The sequence below is a fragment of the Coturnix japonica genome, chromosome 5 (assembly GCF_001577835.2).
Source record: "Coturnix japonica isolate 7356 chromosome 5, Coturnix japonica 2.1, whole genome shotgun sequence".
Taxonomy (NCBI): Eukaryota; Metazoa; Chordata; class Aves; order Galliformes; family Phasianidae; genus Coturnix; species Coturnix japonica.
The window spans coordinates 21341504-21363927 of record NC_029520.1 but is presented as its reverse complement, the minus strand read 5'-3'; the positions used below and the strand labels follow the sequence as shown (position 1 = coordinate 21363927).

Sequence of the window (22424 nt, the reverse complement as noted above, 5' to 3'; positions counted from 1 at the left end):
AGCCCGCTGGGACTTTGATCTCTGTGTGCCAGAGTGCAGCAGCTGGAGGAACCCTATATGGAGTGAGCAGGGTGGTTCTTCCCCAGCACAGCCCCTGAATGACAGGCAGGACCTGGGGTGGGCCTGGGGCCCCTCCTGGAGACACAGCTGAGGAGACGAGAGAGTTTGTTGTGCTTTATTTAGTAAAGTGTTAAAATAAATAAATACAAATCGATCAGGTGCTTTGTACCCCTCCACTCCCTCCCCCCTCGCCCTTCTCCCCCAGTTTAATTTGCTAAAATCTAAACACATTTGTACCAAAACTGAACCCAGCGAGGACCTGAAGGCGACAAAGAGCCTGCAGGTCACTGTCAGAGTCAGGAGTTACAAATAAAAAGGTATCTAAAAATCACCATCCAGCTCCTGTGAGAACAGCTGGGCACTGCTCGGGGTGCTGTGCAGGAGGGCTGCAGTGACAGGAGCCTGACGGGGCTGTTCTCAGGCTGGGTGAGTGAGCGAAGGGCTGCAGAGCAGAGCTGGGTGTCCCAGCGGGGTTCTGCCCTGAAGCTGGGGCTGAACAGGCAGCTCATGGCCCCGGGCCGGTGTGGAGCAGAGCCCTCAGAGGAAGCCCTGGCTGCAATCACAGCAGTGAGACGGGCAGTGTGCCCAATGGAAGGAGGGCTGATGGGTGAGGCACTGCTCCCGGCTCTAGAGGCAGCCGCTGCTTTGATACCAGTGGTAATTAAAGGAAAGAACTACACGAGACTATGATTAGAAGTTGCACATCATCCTAGAACAAGCAGAAACAAGCAGCCTGCTGCTGCTACCGCCCCTATGCAGCTCTGCCTGCAGCCCAAGAGAAGTGGTGCTCGACATGGTCATCGGCTGCAGCACAGCAGGGAAAATGAGGCATGGAGAGATCCTTCCCTTCTTGTAAGTAAATGCTCCCCTTCCTCCCTCTTGGCGTGCCCTCACTCATAGTGGCACAGCTTCTTCCTCCTGGCAATGAGGGTCCAAACCTGAGGCTGTCTGCTGGGGTGGGACCTGCCACTGCCCTGTTTTGTTCCCCAGTGGCACCCAGAAGGGCTCTCCCAAAGTTCAGGCAGCACCATTTCTATCCCAGTGACAGAAGGGAGAAGGCAGGCAACGCAAGGGTTGGATTCTGTGTGTCCTGGTGTAGGTTCAGGAACAAGATAAAAGATGCAAAGCACTACAGCCCTATGGCTCTTGCTGCTCCCTGCTGCCGCCTTTCCCTGCCATCTCAAGGCCAGAGCTCACCAAGCTTCTGTGCTGTCTAGGAGCGCCTGTCACTGAGTAAAAAGGTCCTTCAGCCCTTCTTCCTCCTTATGCGTGGGTTGCACTGAGTTTCTAGGGTGCTCGACCACCCCAACACAGGGGGACATAAGGAAACTGGGTGCAGAACAGCAGCAGAAGCAGAGCTGAGGTGCTGTGGAGCCTGTTTTCTTCTGCAGCCTAAAAAGCTCTTTTCCCACTGCACGTTGTCTTTTTAGAGTACAGATCAACCCACACCATGCACGAAGGTAGTACAAAGAGCTCTTTTGTTCCATTGAACTCACAAACCTTGTAGCTATGGGGACACCTGTCCCTCCTCTTTCACTCCTAGATCTTTCTGCTTTCACCTTCCCTGCTTCTCACGTGTTCCCTTGTCTTCTCTCTGCTCTCCCTTACCCCATGTGTCCTTCCTCTCAGCTCCTCCTGCCTCCTCTCATCCTTCCCTGTCTCCACATCCTTTCTCTGATCTCTGGCACAGGGTGATGAGAGGCCCCACAGACCCCATCCTCATTCTGTGATCTCCATGATAGTCACTGCCCCAGCACACAGGCCCTTGGCTGGGCCGTTCTCTGCTTGCTCCTCATGTAGCTGAGTTGCACTGGCAGGATGCTGGCAGGCCCTCACACAGGTACGGTCTTGGTCTTCTGAAACAAGGCCACCTCTTAAATTAACAGCCAGCAGATGTTGGGTTCTCATGGCTCTGTAATTACCAAGCTTACCAGCGCATGGTATAAATAATTCTCTTTATTGGCAAGTTTCAACTATGTGCTCAGCCTATACAAGACACAACGATGCAGAAAGTTCTTGTCCCAGATGAAAGGTGAACATTGGGAAATGGGAGCTAAAGGTAAAGGATAACGAGAGTCATATTTTCAAGTATTACATTCCATTCTGTAGGTGTTACAAACAAGACTGAGGCTCAAAGAAGGATCTGAGTAAGATGGCAATAACCTGGAGACAAGACGGCTGCAGCTCTTGTGTTTTCCTGATCCCACCTGATTTTTAGGGCATTCCCTGGCCCAGCTCTGATCAATGAAAGCAAATGTTTGATAATGCGATGCTAATAAGGCTCACTCACACGCATTCAGAGGCCAGCACCGAGCCGGCTGCTTGCAAGGCTTCTTTGGAGACATTTTGCCTTCTGAATGACGGAAACTACGGAATCCACGTGGTGCTGGGGAATGGCCTTTGCTGAGGTAGTTTGTTGGCCAGGCAAGCCTCAGTGCCAAATGAATCAGCTGCACGACACAACGGCATCGTCTTTCTCCAGGTTCCTGACTCTTCAGCATCAGAAAACTCTCTGCAGTTCCCCAGCAAGGCTGACCCTGCCCTGCATCTTCTGAATCCCAAAGGACAAAACGGAGGTGAAGAAGGGTCAGAACAGTTCTGAAAAGACACGACAAAGTCTGCCCAAAAGGGGCATGGTCCACCGGGAAGCGTAACATCGGTATGGGAGTGCTTATCTGAGCAGCTGGCACAGGGAAGCCCCCAGTGAAAGAGTGAATTTGGTTTGGCATCTGGATATGACCTTCTAAAAACACAGTTCGCTATAAAAACATATATTTGTCACCAGTGCTTCAGAAGCAAAGAGGGCAGGGGCCCCACCCAGCTGGGAAACAAAAGGAAAGAGAAATGTGCACTGCAAAGTCACAGGTATTTTCCACTGCATCCACACGAGAAGGAGATGTCGGAGTTTACTCCCTCTATTGTGGGTTGCCACAGCACAGTGTGACCAAGAGGGAGACTGCACCCTGGGTCTTCCCCATTGTTGGCTATATTGCTTTTGGGGGCTGGCTCTGCATTCGTCCAGGGAAGAAGATGATCTTGAAGCCAGGGAGGCCAGAATTGGGGTGTACGCACCTAGACAGCTGGAATAGATTTGCTCTCTCACGCCTGGTCAGTTGGGAAGGATAAAACACCAGGTCATTTTTTCCTGCAATCAGAATGCTCTGCCCATAAAATTATCACCTCTTTAATATCTAGGCAGGTGCCTTCTAACTCATGTCCCCGCTGACAGAAATTCACTTGTTCAAAGGACAAAGTCCTTGTTCTGCCCATACAACTATTGGTTCACCCTACTGCCAAGGTGACTCCTGGCTAACAAAGAAACATCCGCACCACTCAGCCCTGGCAGGATTGCCTTCATCGCGTTTTGCACAGTGCTAAAAGCTCCGCTGGCACTAAACAAAGATAAAGAGGATCCTAATGGTAGCACTAATTCTTCTGGCCAGATCACACGCTCGTTTTCAGGCTTTGACCACACTGTACTTTTCCAGCTGTTTAAAGAACAGATTGCGAGGAGAAGCGAGAAACTGTTTCTGCAATTCTTATTCTATTTCTGAGCAGTTAAAGCAGCAGCAGGATGACTTCTGAAAGCCCTTAGCGCCGGGCTGAGTGCCAGGAACATCTCCGAGAGGAGCTTCCTCTGTGGTCTCATCTTCTCCTGCTTTACCACCGAGATTTAAAAGCCACTTATTTCCCACTAATGACAAGCGATGACATAAGGATCAGTTGTTACCTTCATGGCGGTTTGGAGATACAGAAATGCCAGTCATGATGACAGCTTCTTGAAGGCGGGTTCTAATACCAACTTAGCCTGTCTCAAATGCTACATGAGAGAAAAAGAAAAAAAACAACCAAAAAAAACCCCAACCCACCCAACAAATCCGAAAGAGAAGCTTGAAATTCAAAGTTGTCAATGAGTTTGAATCTCACCCTTCACTGGAAACTCTGAGAGCAGGTAGAAAACAAAGCATTGCCCTCTGTGTTTAGCAAACACCATTTCCCCTTCTACCTCACTGCTGCTAATTGGGCTGAAATTTATTCATGCCAGTGTACCAACATCGTTGCCAGTGTCAGCACAGCCCTGGGAATGCTCTTTGCCTGTTGACTGTTATTGCTGCAGAGCCAGGAGGGAAAGTGCTCCAACAGGATCAGGGAGCAAAAACTACCCAGCAGCACTGAAAAATCTAAGGTAAGGTCATTTCTCTGCCAGGCAATGATTAACTAAAGGTGTCCTTTGACAGTCTGGAACACAACGCTGTAAGAAAAAAGGAGATATAAGACTGTACTTATCTACTCGGTTTCTAAAGACAAGCAGATGCCTTGAAAAAGCAGTAACAGCTGTTTTAACATCTCCTGGCTGGGTAACTGTGCTCAGATTTAAATGCAGCCACCAGTGAATTTCATTCCCATCCCTTCCTGAACCAGCAAAGCAAAGCAAACAGAAGGGCTCTCAAGTCTTCCAGCAACTTACTGCATCCAAGGAGTGCAGTGCTCCCAGCAGAGCTCAGAAAATAACACCAGAAAGAAGAACATAAGAACATGAAGAGACCGCCTCTTACTAGGAATGCGCTTCATGGTTCAGAAGAAGGGGAGTTGCACCCAAGCAACCAACTAGAGAAGAACCTGGCCAGGCTGCCCGATGGTAATGACTTCATTTGCTCATTGGGGTGATGCAAGTAGGGCATTTTTAGTTTGATCGGTTTGATCCTATCTGCTAGCAAATATCCAACCAGCGAGTTGAGCTGGGAAGTGTGTGTGTCATTTTCCCAAGCTACAGACAAATGTGAGAACTCAGGATATCAGTTCTGAGCTCAGTTCTGAAAATAGCACACAGTCCTAGGAGAAGTCCTTAAAGGTCAGGAGGGTGAGCAAAGGAAAGGGAAGACAGCAGCGCCAAGAATCCTGCAGAACATGCTTGGCTGTGGCAGCAAGGAGACTCTTTCAGGCTATGTAGTGGTTGGAGCGTTTGCTACTTCCTGCTCAGAAATGCAGCCCTGAAATGCAAGGCTTTCTCTGTTCCAGAAGGATCAGGGCTGCCCAGTGCACACTCTGGAGGGCACCACAGCAGGGACGTGCTAATGCTGCCTGGGGAGAGGCTCAGCTCTGCTCCCAGTGGGAGCAATGGGAGTTTTGCCAGCAATTCCAGTGGAACCAGAGTTTGCGCAAGTATTTCACTGCAGCTGTGAAACTGGGCAGCTCTGTGACATAACCCTAAGTGACGTGAGACAGTACTCTATGCTGAGACAGACCCCACCGTAACAGGAGAGCAAGGAAAACTTTGCTTCCTACAGCAAAAAGGTTATGTGCAAGAGATGAACTCCTAAAATAAAGGATATAACAAAAGGTGACTTCAGTCCAACAAACTCTCTTTCATTCTCAAGCTCTAATCAGTCCATATCACAAAAGCATTAAAGCCTTAAGCAAGAACACTCCCAGTGCTTTTCTCTGGGTTACACACACGTCAAGGAAGGGGGGAGATATGGTAACAGCAGAGACAAGCCAGGCAGATCCTCCAGGTGGGGTGAGATCCAGCGCTGTGGATTTGATTCACTTTAGGGTTTAGCCAGTAGCATGTATGGTATAATCTAGGGAAACTGTCCCGTTGGATCTTAAAACACAAACACAGCAGAATGTCATCATAAATAAGCAAAGTCTGTGTTAAAAAATTCTAAGTACACAGCATTTTCTCCAGTTCTGACACCTTTTTAATAGAAATCACTTGTTTAGGAAACAAATAGCACTTTTGTAATTTTTTTTTTTTGTTTTTTTTTTTTACAACGTTTCTTACCTTGATCTTATTTTAAGTAACACTAGGAAGACCTCAATAGCTTTTATTTTCCTTTTTAATTTAAAAAAGTTGTTTGTTTTTGTTTGTTTTTCCCCCAGATACAAAGATTTTGCCCTTGCATAAAAAAACAGTGCCCAAAACGATGACACAAGGACTCACAAAGACTCACTGTATCTCACTGACACTATTACTTCTAATCTATACCATGCAAGGTCCCATCTACCTCTTTAATTAGACTGTCAGCCTGAAAAACAGCTTTTCTATTCCTTATTTAGTTCTTGTTACCAAAAGAAGAGAAAAGAAGTGAAAGAAAAGGACATTTCTCTGTTCAGTTCACACATCTGGGTCATGTGCTACTTTGTTCAGGACAGTTTTGCTGTTTATAAATATAGAAAAGGGTTGGAATCTCATTTTCAAGTAATCAATGCACATTTTTTCTCTTGGGACACCTCCATCCAACGCTCCAAGCTGACCCTGGATTCTGGCCCTCTATTCTCCCATTCCCAACATAGGCTTTCTGGATGAGTGTGAAGATTTGAATCAGTTCTGCAAAGCATGTATTTCTCTGATGTGAAAAGGTACAATTTAACCCAAAGCTGTTGGGACGGTAGATCTTCAGACTGTACATGTGCTGGTTACTCAGTGAAAAGTCCATCTCCTTTCCTTTTGTACATCTCCTGTCTAAACAATAGTAAATACTGCTTATTTGATAGACTTGTCCCTTCTGGGCACTGGGATTTGATAATTTATATTTCTGGTTCTTTTTGGTTTAATAGTACTGAGAGTTTAGAAACAGGAAAAGCCCACAGGCTCTTTGGACTTGTTTTTGTTTTCCCCTAGCTAAACAAACTGTTCTGCAAATAAGGATTTGAAACCTGCTCTCCTCCCTTATCCCTGCTCCTCACCCCAAACAAAAATAAAACAAACCTATAGTGGCTGTGGAGGCTGCTGCAGGCACACACTGGTGTAAAATATAGAGAGAGTAAATATATTATTTCACTTGGCATGGTGCTGGCAAAGAACCCCCAGCTGGCACTATTCATGTAACGTGATCCAAACTTTGCATGTACACACAGAATAAGAAGGATCAATTGGCAAACTCCGGTGCCGCCTGGCACAAGCATCTTCACGCTCTCTCTGGAACCAAAGAACTAAAGAATTCTGCACTTTCCAGAAGAAATCCGGTTTTGCTTTTCTAGAGTTTTGTTATTTTGCTTCTCCTCCTCGCCGCCACCTCCCTTGGCTCCTTCTGAACTTCACTGTGTTATTTAGTCTCATCGCCCTTGTTACAGTTCACCATGCAGCTCTGGGAAGGGGAGGGGGCTAAGGTGGAGGTGGCAGCATTAGTATTGTTAGTGGAGTCCATGCCATTGGAGATGGCTACTGAATTGACCTCAGAGTTTATGGGTTTTGAAAGGTCGATGCCTTGGATGAGGCGGATCAGCTGTTTTACCTTCTCCAAGGAGCTGTGCATCTCCTTCTGTTTTGCAAGGATGGTATTCTTCATTTCCATGCATTTCTGCAGCAAAACAGAAAAGCAATACTAAGTAAGTTCAAGCTTTACCCTTGTATGGGTGGAAGAAGGTAAGAGAAGGAATTCAGCGTTAGCAGATCTAAATGTAAGTGTTCAGAAAAGACTGCAGCTGCAACGTCACCTATAATTTCAGACTATAGGAAAACACGGCTCAGAGCTGCATTCATGGAATTCCTATTTGCAAGCTGAGCAACTACACTGCCTGTACATAGCTGCCCCCCAGTAAGGTCCTTTCATCCCAAACCAACACAGACAGTTCCATCCTCTCGGGTTCCTTTTGAAGAGAAGCTTCCAAGTATGTGATATTATTTTTCTGTTAGCACTGCATTGCTGAGATTTCTGTAGCCCATATATGCAAACTCAGGCATCCTATCACAGCTGACTGCTGACTGCATGTGTGCACGCCATCAATGGGATACAGTCCTTGCTTTCACATACACTTTAACAGGAACATCATTTCCTCTTCTTACTAAATAAAGGGGCACTTGAAATGAAAAACAAGCCTTCCTTCACTTGAAAATCTTATTTTGTGGCCACTTCATTCTCTTGGAAGCATTAGTAACCTAGGTAGCTCATAAGATAAGAGTCAGAGGAAGATAACTTAAATGAATGTCCACAAATGATGTTTCAAGAGTGAAAAACTGCATATATCTATATTTGAAACCCTCAGAAAGAAGGAGATGGTAGCTATTTTGCACCTATAACTTTCAGGATCTTACACAGAGATGAGATAGCAACCTTATATTTTTCAAGTCTTTTATTCACACTGATCTCCAGACACTGTTATTTTCAGCTATCCTGTTTTCACGTGCAGCTCTTGGCATCACAAGAACATTACAAAATTTAGATCTAATGTGTCTTTGTTTGATGGTTTGAATTAGAGCATAAACAATGGCTTGATCATGGAAAAGACACCATTCTCATTACCTACTATCAATCCTTGCTAAGGCTTGCTTCTGCTTCTCTGTACATGACAGAGAAACAGCTCTAGTGCTGCTCAGTTTATGCCCAGCCACTGCTAACCAGAAGATGACAGACTCCAGAACTTCCAGCCAGCACCTCTTACCACTTGCTCACAATTGTTTTAATTGTATCATCAGCATTTAGAGGTCTTTAAACACGGGATGTTTACTTTTCATCTAAGAGGTAAAGACACACAGACCAGACAGTGCATCTACACTGGAAAAAAACCAAGTCTATACTTACATACCCAGCTTTACACAAGCTGCCACATAGATATTAGTAGTTTTCATTTTGTGGTACTGCCTTAGGCCATGCTAAGTGAGGGGCTGAAACTTTGCACTGGCAACTCGAGCCCAATTTGCATATTAAGAGAAAATTAATATGTATGGCTCAATTACTGACATAAATTAAGGAGAACACTAGTGCTTCTGGTCAGAAGTATGACACTGATCAATTAGTAATGTGTGGAGGCTTGCTGACTGTCTAGCCAGCATGTCAAGAGCCCAAGTGACAGCTGCAAGAAAATAGTCACTTTTGTATTAGGAATGTCTGAAGAGAGCACCAAGTAACTCTTACTGCACACAGAGGCCCAATCATTCAAACTTAAGTGAGGCACTAGAGAACTAGAATTTATCTGCTGCCCACAGACAATAGTGCCGTGGGTCATGTTTGTCACCTGCTGGTATTATAGGTCACTGCATGTCTACAGTATATGGTCAGGAGGGATCGTGTACGAGTGTCTCTAAGTATATGTCGCTTGTACTTCATTCCTGCTCCCAAAAGTCCTGAAAAAGCAGAGTTCTAAAAGAGCCTGTTCAATCCTCAGTAAAACCAGCGGAAGGTAAGTCTAGCACGTGGGCTCTGCAGTTTTCTATCTGCATTCTGACACCAGAACGCAGGTGCAGATTTATCTGAGAGGGTGATACTCACCGTTATAGAATTGCTGAGCTGTTTGACCTTCTGCTCTAGTTGTTCTCTTTCCTGTTTTAAATCTGAACTCCATTTAAGTAGTTTCTGTTTTTCTTCTTCTTTTGCTGCAAAACAGAATACTAATCACCTCCAGAAATAATAATTAAAGTCTTTTTGTTACCACTGCGAGTAGAAGCTCTAAATTGTTTCATTTAAAGAGTGTTACTGAAGTAAATTCAACCCATTTCACAATAAATCACAACCAAAATTTCCCCAGCACACACAAGTATCATAAAAAGCGTAAAAGTTTAGACTGCCATTATCACTTCACTAATGATTAAATTCTTCCTCTTTAATTTCCACTTGTAAAGGAAGTATCGTGCTGTCCCACTCCCACAATAACATTTTCCAGTTTTCAAACTGATAAAAAAAACATTGCTCCCCATTTTCTTACCTGCTTTATATGCAATATATGAATGAACAATTGCTAAAGTTCCTGGCCATGGGATTGCTTCTTCTTTCTTTAACATCTGAAAGAAAAGTGTGTAGAGATTTAGATGGTAAACAATCTATCCCTAAGAAAAGGAAAAGAAGAAAGGGAAACGCAATTTCTCTGTGGCTATCATTAATCTGAGCCCTGTTAACATGAAGCTTTGCAGACCTGTTCTGAGATTTAACAGAGGGAATTATTCACAACTGTATTGTAGCTCCCACAAAGGAGGCCTGTTTCTTACAAATGTCAGCATATTCTCAAATTCCCTCCATAGCCACAAATAAACTCTACTAATGAAACAGAAAAACTTAAAAGAGGAATGAAAAGATAATGCACCTGAACTGAAACTTGCCAGGAGACATAAACATTATTGCATGGTTTGGACAAACTGCTGATCTCAGTTGTTCTGAGGAAAAACTTTCCATGTCACAGAGCAGCTTCTACACCATACACTTAAACAATGCACTTCTGGGCTAATAACACGTCAAACTGTCCTATGTGCCCTTTGCATCAGAATAGTCTTAATAGAATCATCAAGCTCTCTTTATATGAGGATGAAAAGCATTTATGTATTTAAGTGCCTTCCTCACATATTCCTTCCTAAGGAGCTTTAATTTGAGAAGAAAAATGTATTGTGCCTTTTTAATAAGTGAAGCAGAGGGATGTCTCAGGAGATAGAGGGCTTGGTCACTTTTCAGCAAAATAACTCAGTTTTTTTTCTCAGAACTCTGTGGGAATGTATTACAGAAATACCAAGAGGAAGGATATGTGATGGTACACAGGAGCAGGAACAGAGAAGTGGCAATACTCCCTCCTCATTTGCAATTACGAAGTCACTTGAATTTTGCATTGCTGTTCCTCTGAGCAGCACATAATATGCCACGTTGTATTCTTACCTTACCATCTGCCCATGCGAGTGACTAAGCGATATGCTAAACCAGACAGAACACTAACAGCTTCAGGCTGCTGATTAACAGCAATCCTTTGCAACTTCTGAAGAACCACATAATGGTTATGAATAACCCGGTTTACTTCTTTGTCTTGTCATTTCAATGCAATTATAAAGAAAATATTAAAATATTATCTGTTCACTTCAGTTGTATACTTTTACAGAAGCATCTGGAAGAAGGAAGATCCAAGGTAATTGCCCACCCTCATTATGCTGATGCTTGACAGTATTATTAGAGAGATCATTGAAGGCTAAGTCTTCGATGCTTGATTTATATAAGAAAAGGGATGTTTATATTTTCTCTATCTGTTGAGGCAGGCTTGTACAAACATTTTACTTATTTATCCAGAAGAACATACCAGTAACTTTTGAATTAACTTGTTTAGATGAACAGGAACATTTCTATGGGAAATAAAGAACCTTTCCCAAAAGTCTGCATGCTTTGGCACAGCAAAAGACTAAAAACACAAATAAGGACCCTGAGTCTGGGAGTAAGACATAGGTAATTAGATCAAATTCACACAACCCTTATAAGATAAGATAAGATAGATTGGTTCAATGTCAGGCTACCTTGATGTAAGTAAACCAAGTGACATGGTTGTGTTCTTTAACTTGGAAAAATCTTTACAGTGCATTGTGTATGGCCCTCTCTGTCTGTTAAACTGTACCTGGTCTTGACACTTGGGACAGATCCACATGCCCTTGGGAATGGTTTTCAGAGGCGGGTCCAAACAGTCCAAGTGATAAACACGTGAACATGTGTCACACATCAACAACTGTCCACTTTTTCTGCAAACACTGCAAAAATCCTCGTGGATATCGCCCTATAAAAGTGGAGGGGATGGGGTTAAGGTGAGAGAAAGAGAGAAGGCAAAAAGTGAATTTTGACCTTTGACATCCACATCCTTGTTAATGCAAAGCTTACAACACAACTGTTTCCAAGGGGATTCCAAATGATCAAGCCCTTTTTAGGAAAATCAGGCAGGAAATCAGAAATACTAACATCAGTCATCCCAAACAGTGCCCTCTCAAGGTAAGGTCATAGCAAACACGTATCACCATAGCTTCTCTTAACACCTAGTAATCCATGTTCTGTCTTATTTTAGATTCTTCTCCCCCTTACCCTGCTTGCTTTTGCCTAAAATGATGAGCTACCCACTTTCTTAACCCTTCTCATTTCTGGATGTAAGCACAACTTCAGTTTGGGAATGCTGATGAGGCGGTCTCTTGCCAGTAATTGTATGTAAGAAACCCCAATGGAGTGACTTAAAAGAACACCGTCAAATATTCAGGTCACCCTTAAAAATGAAAGTAGAAGGAAAAGGTGCTCTGCTTGTAAATAAAAAAGAACAAAACGAATTACACTCTGGAGACAATTCTTTTTACTTCATAGAGGCTACCTCAAGTGTCACCAAAAAAGTCATGACTCAAAACTTTCTCATTTTCTATGGGCAGTGGTTTATGTTTCATTGCTAACGTAGGCTGAGAGCCAAGATGAAGAAATACCAAGAGAGATTTTCCTGGATTTCAGAAAGAGTTGAAAACATTACTGACAACATCTCTTGGCAAAATCTAGCCTGACTTACTACTGTATCACTATCAGAGATATTTCTTTTCTATAGGCATCAACTCCCCAGAAAGAAAGGTCTAATTTTTGTCACTTTTTCTTCTCCCTCTCTCCTCCTGTTACTCCATCTTATGCTTGGGTTGGTAGTTGTGGTGGTGTTTGTTTTCACTTTGTTCTTTGGATAAAAATACAAAGAAACATGGAAGAAAAATGGGTTAGCATCCATAGAATAGAAAAGAGGCATCTGAACTCTCACTGTGGCTTGTTCCAACAACGTGACGTACTCTAGGCCCTGTCTGGAGTCTGAAATATGCATTTCTCACTGACTTTAGTCAAAAGTTTCACACACACAACATCCTCAAGACTGTAATGTTAAAACGTGTGTGCTGAGTCTAACTGTGCACATACTCTCCCTCTGTATATAGGCTTTATCATTGCATGCAATGCTTCATTTTGAGCTGTACAGTCTTTTCAAGCGTGTAAGTTCCATTATCTTGGAATGATACTGGACTTGGCCATGCACTTACACATTAAGTTGCCAGACAAGAAAAATGATGCTAACCTCTACTATGGATAAAATATTAAACACACTAGAAGAATGAGACGCAGGCAATCTGCTAAGGCTCCTACTTCCTGACTCTGTTGCTGATGAGGCCTTTCTTTGAAGGGAATGCTATGCTTCTCTTAATTCCCAAGGTCAGCATTGATGCCGTGTTTTGTAAAAGAATGACCTTCAGTGAATTATCAGTGCCATTTTTGGGTTATGTAACTCGCAGGGATCACTGGCAGCTGGGTTATGGTATTATTTCATACTTTAACACCACAGAGCTCTTCAGTGTTAACAGAAGAATGAAACGAGTGACATTTAATCCCTCCTCTGAAGCGATCTGCGTAACCAGGCTGGGAAGAGCTTCTTTTCCTCCATTATGCATTCTGCGAACACAAGTCAGGAAAGGAAGGCAGGCAGCAGGTGCCAGAGAAGCTAAACCAAAATCCTCTGCAACCTAAGGAAAACTCTCATATTTTAGAAGAAAATGTTCATTCTGGAGAATTATATGTGTTGTTAAGCTGCCTCTGGCTGCCACTGATTACAAATGGCATTTGGTACCTAGCCTAGGTGTCTAACTAGTGCTGATAAAAAACCCAATCTGACAATCTAATATCTTGCAGAAAAGGACCTACACAAGAGATGTGTATTGTTGCTTCTTGAAGAGGTGACACAAAGAAATTTAGACCCAAAGCCTTCTAAATTCAACAGAACATCATGAAACCAGAAGTGATACACTGGTCAGTGTGTGGTGTTTCTGAATGCATCCAAATGGCAACACTCATGCACAAAATCCATAATCCTACTGTTGGTTCCTCAAAACAATAATGCAAATTTCCCGGTATTTCCTCAAAATTTATAACTGGACATAAAAAAAATAAATAAATCCCAGCCAGTGCTCAAATCCAAAGAAACATCCCAGATTTTATGGACAGTTAATACTATATGCATGAAGGGAGTTGGATTTGATGTTGTGACGTGCACCCCACTAATCTCAGCTTCTGGCCCTGCTCCCTGAAGGCTGTATGCAGCCAACTTATGTTAGAGCAGAGCTCGCTGACGATTCTCTAACATATGTTATAGGCAGAAGAAATCAAAGAATAATTTCAAAACAGTGTGAATGTAAAAGGTGATTTGAGGTCACTATTCGCTCTATTTCCTCTCTACCAAGAGAATGGGAAAGCAAATGAAAGCTTTCTGCACATCTAGCAATTTATTTTATTTTTATACAGTATGTAGTGCAATAATGCCTGGCTTTCAGCAATACAGCACAATACAATATCAAATCCACAGTATGTGTGTGTAGTTTATGGTTTTGAATGTGAAATATATATGTATATGTACATTTCACTTCAATAACACAGTAAAACTAAATATTTTGAAACAAGAATTGTGTAAGAGCACATTAATAAAGATTAGTATAATAGGTATGTGTGCTGTAAGAGAATTAAGTTATCACAAGCAATACCAATCTAGGCATTTCCTAATGTTTATGAGCTTGATTTTGCAGTCTGAATGTTCTCCAACGCTCTGCTCAACTGTAACACTTATTAATTTACTAATAAAAAGGCATTTTGTGACCACAGACTTGAACCATCACCGGAATAGATATTTTTAGACAGAGAACAGTTTTGCATTATTCTTGCTGCTGAGTAATTGACTATCAAAGGCAATTGCTATCTCCCAGGTGAATATGCTATTGTGTGAGGGAGAATCACCCATAACCAAGGGCTTCACAGGCAACTTCAAGACAGATTTGTCATTAATGAATATTGAAACAATCCATCAGCTAGGTGTGAGAAAATTCAGGGCATTCGGAACTAGATTAGAATGCTTCAAGAATTCTCTATTCTTGATTTAGCCTGCTGTCACCAGGCACTGCAAGAAAACAGGACAGCAACACATTGTACTGTTTTGAGAGCACTTATACAGTAGGAAGTGACCATACAGAAGTCTATGCAAAAGATCTAACACACACTAACACATTAACCAATCCTTCTCATGGGGCCAATATAAAAAAAATGATCTCTCTAGCATGTTTTCTTGTCAATTTTACTGCTTACTTTTAGAAGTCCCCAGAGATGGAGCTGGCACACCCTCCCTCTGGGGGGCTGTTCCACAGCCTCTTTCATCTGACTGTCAGGAAAGGGTTTTTATAGCTGAGTGCTATTCCGCTCTCAAAAGTGACTACATAAAAGTGCACCTTCTAATTTCACATACATATTCCCTGTGTATCAGAACTGCATCTATTTATTTCTATGACTCAGACACACTTCCACTATTTCTATTTCTGTTACCTCTTCAGAACAAATACCATCCCTCAGTCTGTGCTCTCTAAAGGCTGAAACTGCACAGGTAAAAATAAAGCCTCCCAACTCAACTCTTCCTTAAAGTCCATTTCAAGTTGTTGACTCTCAGCTATACATGATATTACATTTAAAAAAAAAAAAACAAACAAAAAAAAAAACCAAACCACAATCATACAAACAAAGAAAAGAAACCTAGATGAATAAATAAGCCAGTGCCTTTTCATTTTCAAACTGTTCACATTAATTAGTAGTTACTAAAAGGCAAGCACTTTACTGGAAGTACGCTACAACTCCTGACAAGTTTAGTACAATGAATTGCTTCACTCTTACAGGACAGAGTCACTGCACACTTCTGGACAAACCATACTGTCCATTCATTACGCTGTGTCAGACCTACACAGTAACTCAGGTCAACTTCCCCTGTTATTTCTTTTCTGAAGCTTATGCACAGCCTTTATTTTTTTTCTTAATGCTATCAGCAAGAAATGGAAACAATGAAATAACAGGGTCATCCCTAGCAACTTTAAAAGAGGCTGAGCTTAGAGGGGCAAATCTTAGTTTTTAACTTAAAAAAAGGATACTGGCTTCTTTACAAATTACGACAAAATGAGCAGATTTCATTTGAGATTATGTGATCTGATCACATAGCAATGTATTCAGCTACTAATATAGCTGAACTGCCATAACCAGTGCTGTGAACACTGCTCCTGGCTGTCTAGGGTGATCCAAGATATTTTCCTTCTCTCATTACTGAAACATCACAACTTTTTGTTATTATGGTCTGTAAGTAATATTTTCCATTCTCCCCTTTCCCCTTTATCATGGATGACAGATTCAATTCAGTCAGACAAGATCTCAAACATGGCACAAAGGAAATGAGCTCATCTAGCATGCCTAGTGCCTCCCAGTGTTTCAATCCACTGAAAGTTATAAATAAAATCTCCACGGGATGAGAACATAGGTGCAGGAGGAAAAAGGAAGGGTGTTAAAAGGATACTAGCTAGTTTCACAGCACTGAACTAGGACAAAGGATGAGTGAGACTAAAGAAACAAAATCTGCAATAATTTTCCTTGTGACTGTGTTTCCGTGTATCATTCCAAAAGTAACCTCCCTCCCCAAGAATTACTTACGTCTGTGGAGCTGGGGCTAGGCAGGGACACAGGCTGAACAGCCGCGGGAAAAGTAAATGTGGTCTCTGTCTTTTCATTTTCAGGGGAGTCGGGATAACTGGACAGAGGGGATGTGGGCGTCAAAGCCCCAAACCCCAGCACCGTGTTGTACTTAGGTGGACGACCTACATATTAACAAAAGGGAACAAACAAACAAACAAACAAACAAAATCTTACATACCTTTGGCCAGTGGTCCTCATTGGCTAGCATGAAAAAGGAAATGATGTAGCACAGAGAGGAAGTTAATATAAAAGTTACAAGTGGAAGGACAGAAGCAAAGATTTAAACAATTTTTTTTAGAAATATTCAAGTAGAATTTTGCAAGGAAAGAACATTTAAAAGATGTATTTCAGACAGAAATAGAAATAAGTTCTGTGAGAAGGTCAAAGTACTGCTCCCCCAAAAGCAGTCTGGGGACTCCTTGAAACAAGGCTACTCGGTTTTTAGGGAAAATATATTGGCACCAAGGCTAGATAGAAGCCACAGTAACTACTATGGGATCCTTTCTACTGTTATCCCACACATTCCTATCTTTCCACTGCCAGCATAAATCTACTCAAAGGTTAAGTCCTTTATCAAAGGCCAACACTCACCATTCCAACCTCCTCCTTTTCTTCTCATTTTTTTAAACCCACTCACCCACAGATCAGCACTTTCTACTTTACTGGTACATCTTTTAAATTAGGGTGCCTCAAGAACAGTCCTGTTGTGTTCAGCACTACCAGCTGTAATCTATCACTAGTCTTAAAATGTGGCTCTCCTCAGATTCTGTGTGTTTTCTTAACCTTCCTCAGTCTAGTATGTTTGACTATGCACAGCTCCTATATGCTCCTTCAGATTAGCAGAAGTGCAAAATGTGTTTGTAACTATTTTTGTAAAATTACGTATGCAAAGTAAGACAGTAAAAAACAATATGTAACCATCATTTCTGCCTCCCTTCTCCACAGCAATTTATGGATATGTAAACACAAAGGACTTAGGATCTAGGAATAATTCCCCAGATCTTATGTTTACAGATTGTTAGTCCATACCTATTAACACTCTAAACCTTGCATTTAAGGTCTGGATCTGTTCCAGAACTGAGTATGTCCTTGGAAATGGATTTCTGATAGCAATGTCCACGGCTGAAATTTCTGACATGCTCAGCACCAGCTAAAGCTCTCAAGGGCACACATGCTTGCATAAGCCTTACAACTAATATAAAGCTACCCTAAATCATAAAATAAATGTATAAACCCAAACCTTCTATCAATTAAAAATGCATGCTACTAACTTGGTGCTAATGGAAGGTGCAGACTCACAACAGTGTGTGAGAAAAAAAAAAAGACAGTAAAACAGCAGTCGGCATGCATAAACAGGCTAAGAGAATATCAAGCACAAAAGCATGCAATCCCTTTAATCAATGCAATAATTGTTCACAGTGACTTACAAAACAGAATTAAGAAAACATTATTAGAAGTAGGAACATTTATTTATCCACAGAGCAAATGTAAAACTCTCTCTCTGTAAAATTCATACCATACTATTAGAAAAAAAGTCTTTTTTTAATGTGATTAGAAGATAGTGGTGGATACCAATGTGCTCTGTTCAAAATAGCACAAGGCTAGGCTCTGTTGCATTGCCTTTATCGACTGATGAGGTTTGTCAAAGAAAGTACACATCAAATGAATGTCTGACATTGCAGTAAAAATATAAATCATAACTAAACTGGTCAATTCTGTACTGCACAAGTTCTTAAGAACTGCAGAAAATCATAAAAATCAGGAAAAATTGTTATGTATGTGTGGTGGTCAATGCCTTGTATGAAAACCAGTACGAAGTTCTCTGCTATGCTGTGCTGACTCATGTCTTTCGTCATAAGATAAGTATTAAAATTTCAACTATTTTTACAGAAGAATTTGGACTGAAGAATACTGCATACCTAAACAAAAGATCATATTCCATTCCTGGACAAGTGGCACTCTGCTCACAATAAAGTGTTCACAATGAGCAAGAAAATCTTTCTCAAGACAAATTCTTTCCAAGGACCCATCCCTGCTCCCACTGAGGAACAAGGTTTTCTCACACTAAGTTTCCTCTACCACTCAGGGCACAGACACTTCTTCCACAACCACCTTCTTCTCGACAGTAGCAATACAATTCAGTTATTAAAAAGAGAATCTCGACAGCAGCTTTATACTTCTAAATGATGTTCAGACGTGTCACCTTTCACTTTGCTCTATTTTTGTGGGAGAAGGTGAAACTGAAATGAAACACTGAGCTGCTTAATAAAACCTGCTATGCTAATCCCTAGAAGTCAAGATCTGTGTCTACCATGGAAATTTACTAGACAAATGAAGTACTGTAAAGTCCTTCTCTGTTTTGCCCTTCAAATCAACAAGGGGACTGCAAACGCAAGATGGAGGAAAAGGCACAGAGCAGGAAGACATGTCTAAGTATACCTCACCTCTTTTACGCGTTCCAGGATGCATTGTGCTGTTCAGGTACGTGACTGCACTCTTCTTGCGCTGCAGGGGAAAGCATGACCATTTTAGCTGGCTAACATTTTTGGTAACAACTATATAAAATAGCTGATAAACAGCAAGGTAACACTATGTATGATTACCAGCTGTTTTGTTTTCTGGAGCATAGATTCAGAGAAGTTTGCTTTTTTTACACTAATTCTGACCTCTGGACTGCTTCAGTCCAATATGCAAGCTGACCTAATGGTTAAGACTAACACACACTGCCATTTAATTTCAGTTTTTCATAGGGGAAGGCAGAAAAGGACATAAATGTTGTAAGATCAATACCTCAGGCTCAAAAACAGCTCCACTGTATACTGGATTTGCTGTTGTTCTTCTTTTTCTCTCTTGTCGCTTACTTTGGATTTCTTGAAAAACAAAGCAGTCAGGTTAGAAAACAACAGGCCCTAGAAATTATGAGTTCCTAAGAATGCACTTTGCACATGAAGATTTCTACAGAACGTCATTCATGCTCAACAGAGGAAACTATCATGCTTCTAATTTCTGTAGATTTGGAACTAAGAGCTGACAAAGAATACAAGTATAGTGCTCAACTAAGTCACAAAATGACCGTCATCTTCTTTCTAAATAAGAGTACTTCAGGACTATGACTTTTTATACAGGCAGTCAGTATAATTGGGAGCTAAAACTAGAAGCCTCTGATAACCTTGTCAGTACCTAAAAATACACACAGTACAGAAATACATAAGCTGTTGCAATGTTAGGCTGTTTTTCAATGTATAAGATTGGGAAAACAAATTATAATCTATTAATTCATTTCCTTTACAGGTTACAGTCCCATGAAATCATGAAATAAATGAGAAATCCAGATGCAGATTTCTGTAAAATTATCCATGGTACAACTCCACAGATACAGAGGCAGTTCAGAATGCAAAAGTATTGTCACAAATTTCTTTCCTATCATCAAAGCATACGCTTTCTTTCTAAACACTGATCCTTCTGATCTCAGCCGCATAAGCAACTGCTTTGCATCCATGTAATAAGGAGAATAAAGGACGTGCAAGAGGACCAGTTAGATCAAGAGTACAGACATCCCAAAAGCATGTTTGTGCAAGAAAATACTACACTGAATACAGAAATATGTTAGACTTGTAATTCCCATTCAGAATGATTATGAAACAAAGAGCTCAAGAACCAGCTTAAGACATTTATTTTTTTTTTACCTTCCAGATGGTCATGAGTAACTAGTCCTAGAGATACCATGAAGGCAAGTTTCTGTGAGAGGGAAGAAAGAGAAAAATATCGAGATCGTGAAAATTCCAATTATTAGGATAAGCTGTTTTATTTAGGCCCTTTAAAATCAGTTGACAGGTAACTAAGCACCAAAAATGTTACTAATAATGCTTTGCTTCTATAAATCACTTTTCATTTATATATGTTAATTTGGGAACCTAGGCTGAGATATAGGGAAATGTCAATTGCTTATGATCACCGAGTTGGCAGAGCTAGGAACAAGAAAGCAGTTTCCTTACTTCCAATACATTGAGATAACTACGTGATTGGTTCTTAGTAAATGCCAACACAGCTTGCTTGCCAGTAAAATATTACAGGCTGCAGAACACCATCTCCATATTACTGCAGACTACATGAAGCAAGTCTGTTACGGTTTGATTAAGGCTATGGCTTTCTCAAGGGATTCTAATTTTAATGCAAGAAATGCACAGACATCTAAAAAACAGAATTTGTACTGACAATAGCTAATGCTCACATTACAAGTAGCCAGCTTGAATCCATTTAAAAAAACAAACACATTTAGTTGCAATCAGTTCCAGATCTCAACATGGCAGAAAGGCTCTTAGAAATAGCCATTTTTGTATTTCCATCCCCCAAAGACTAATGGGACCTAAACTGGAATAAAACCTAGGCAGAATGTGTACATAAATGGCTCTTTCCACCCTGCTAATCAGAACAGTAGTCTTTTATTTCTTTTTTTTCCCCTTATAAAGACAGTTTTCCAACAGTCTAAAAGCTCAAAGGAATGGAAATCAACACTGTAATCTAAGCCTCCTGGCTGAAGGAAGTGTCAGGGAAATTACAAACTTCTATTTTAACAAAAGACCAGGATGAAAAATGCAAATGCATTGTATCTGTTTAGATTTCTTATTCTGTAGACCTGCAAGGTCATAGACTGACAGTTACTGCTACCCAATAGAATATATGGAATGTTAAAGTTTAGGAATCTTAAGGGAAGAGGGCGGGAAAAAGTGTTTCCTGAGGAATAAAGAATTCCTTTCATCCAGAAAACTCTGGATGTGTTCTGATACCTGTGGATTTTCTTCTCGTTTTGGCTTCGGTGCAGCAGGTGGAGTAACTGTACGACTTTCTGTTTGCTTCTCTTCTGCTTCCACATGGGGTTTAATAGTCTGGGGGGAAAAATAAAAGCGTTTCTCTCATTCACTGATAAGGAGGCCTATTTTATTTTGACTAATAAAGCAAAACAAATACTTTAGCAGATACAAAGAAAAACACTTTAATGTTGGCAGTGTATTAATGAAGAATCGGACTGAGAGGAATGTTAAATACTGTTTTGCTTTAACAAAGGATGAAGCAGCCTCGCAACCATTCCATTAACCCAAGCAGCCATGCAAGCAGTAAAAGCCATCACAAGAGTTAACTCCATTACAGAAGTCGCTACGCTGCACGGGATGGAAAACTTCAGGTAAAACCATTCTGCATGGCTACATGGATTTTATACTTCTGGCTCCTTAATCTTCTTGAAGAATTATGAATGGCTCAAAAACTCTCTCTCTGACTCCTAAGACCTCATCTTTTTCTGCACTTTTTTTTTTTTTTTTTTCTTAAGTTAGATTCTTCTTCAGTGATACCACAAAACTCTGCATGACAATCCCCGACCCATGGCATAGCTGTTAATCCTACAAACTGAGGTAATCTCTACAAAGACACAAACTCTTCCCCTCTACCATATGGGGAGAATATACTGAAAAGTTAATATATTATTAAACCACCAACATTTTTCTGTATGTTTTTCAACAGTTCCTTGATTTTCCAGTAATTATTTGAAGAGCAAATGAATATTGCTGACATCAAAAGGAATAGGCATCAAAAGTATAGTATGGTAGAAGTACAACTTCAAATCATATGAAAAGTGCACGCACTGCTGAATAACTTGTAGAACTGCCTTGAGGTACACAAGAACCTACTCATGTGAATTCATAGGGAGAACAGAACACAAGCATATCTTTCATGCACTAGATTATCTCAGTCTCTATAGGTGACTTCAAACGTGGAAGATAACTTCAAGGCACTTTAGTCTACGAAAGATTTGTAAGTAAAATGTATAGTAATATGCATAATTACATGAATATGTGTTGTATGTTATAGACAATGCATTATATCTTATATAATGGTATAATATTACTAACGTGTAATAAGCGAAAGAATTAAAAGTGAAATAGAAGGTTGCTTCACTTCAACTGAATGGCAAGGATGCAGACACTGCAAACCATGCTAAGGTAAAAACTTAAATAAAGTCTTCAGTGGAGAGAGACTTTAGAACTAATTATCTGGAATGCTCTGCTTCTGAGGGTCTCCCTTCCGCTCATTTAACCCTATGTAGTTATAGTAAACTACCAGTCCTCTAAAGATGAGCGA

General features: G+C 41.1%; 1 protein-coding gene across 13 annotated transcripts in view; it reads right to left on the bottom strand.

Annotated features, from left to right (window-relative positions):
* Positions 1–1998: 1998 nt before the first annotated feature.
* PHF21A (PHD finger protein 21A) overlaps positions 1999–22424 on the bottom strand; it is a 119839-nt gene continuing 99413 nt past the window's right edge. For 11 of the 13 annotated variants that reach the window (XM_015864375.2, XM_015864376.2, XM_015864374.2 and 8 more), the window contains 9 exons: positions 21077–21175; positions 19976–20027; positions 19080–19159; positions 18734–18794; positions 16248–16411; positions 11362–11517; positions 9706–9781; positions 9273–9376; positions 1999–7364 (listed from right to left, as the gene is read on the bottom strand). In XM_015864375.2, the coding sequence (XP_015719861.1) occupies positions 7110–7364; positions 9273–9376; positions 9706–9781; positions 11362–11517; positions 16248–16411; positions 18734–18794; positions 19080–19159; positions 19976–20027; positions 21077–21175 (1047 nt within the window). In that variant the 3' untranslated portion in view covers positions 1999–7109. Of the gene's footprint in view, positions 7365–9272; positions 9377–9705; positions 9782–11361; positions 11518–16247; positions 16412–16467; positions 16491–18733; positions 18795–19079; positions 19160–19975; positions 20028–21076; positions 21176–22424 lie in introns of all 13 variants that reach the window. The other 2 variants (XM_015864387.2, XM_015864388.2) reach the window with 1 other exon arrangement.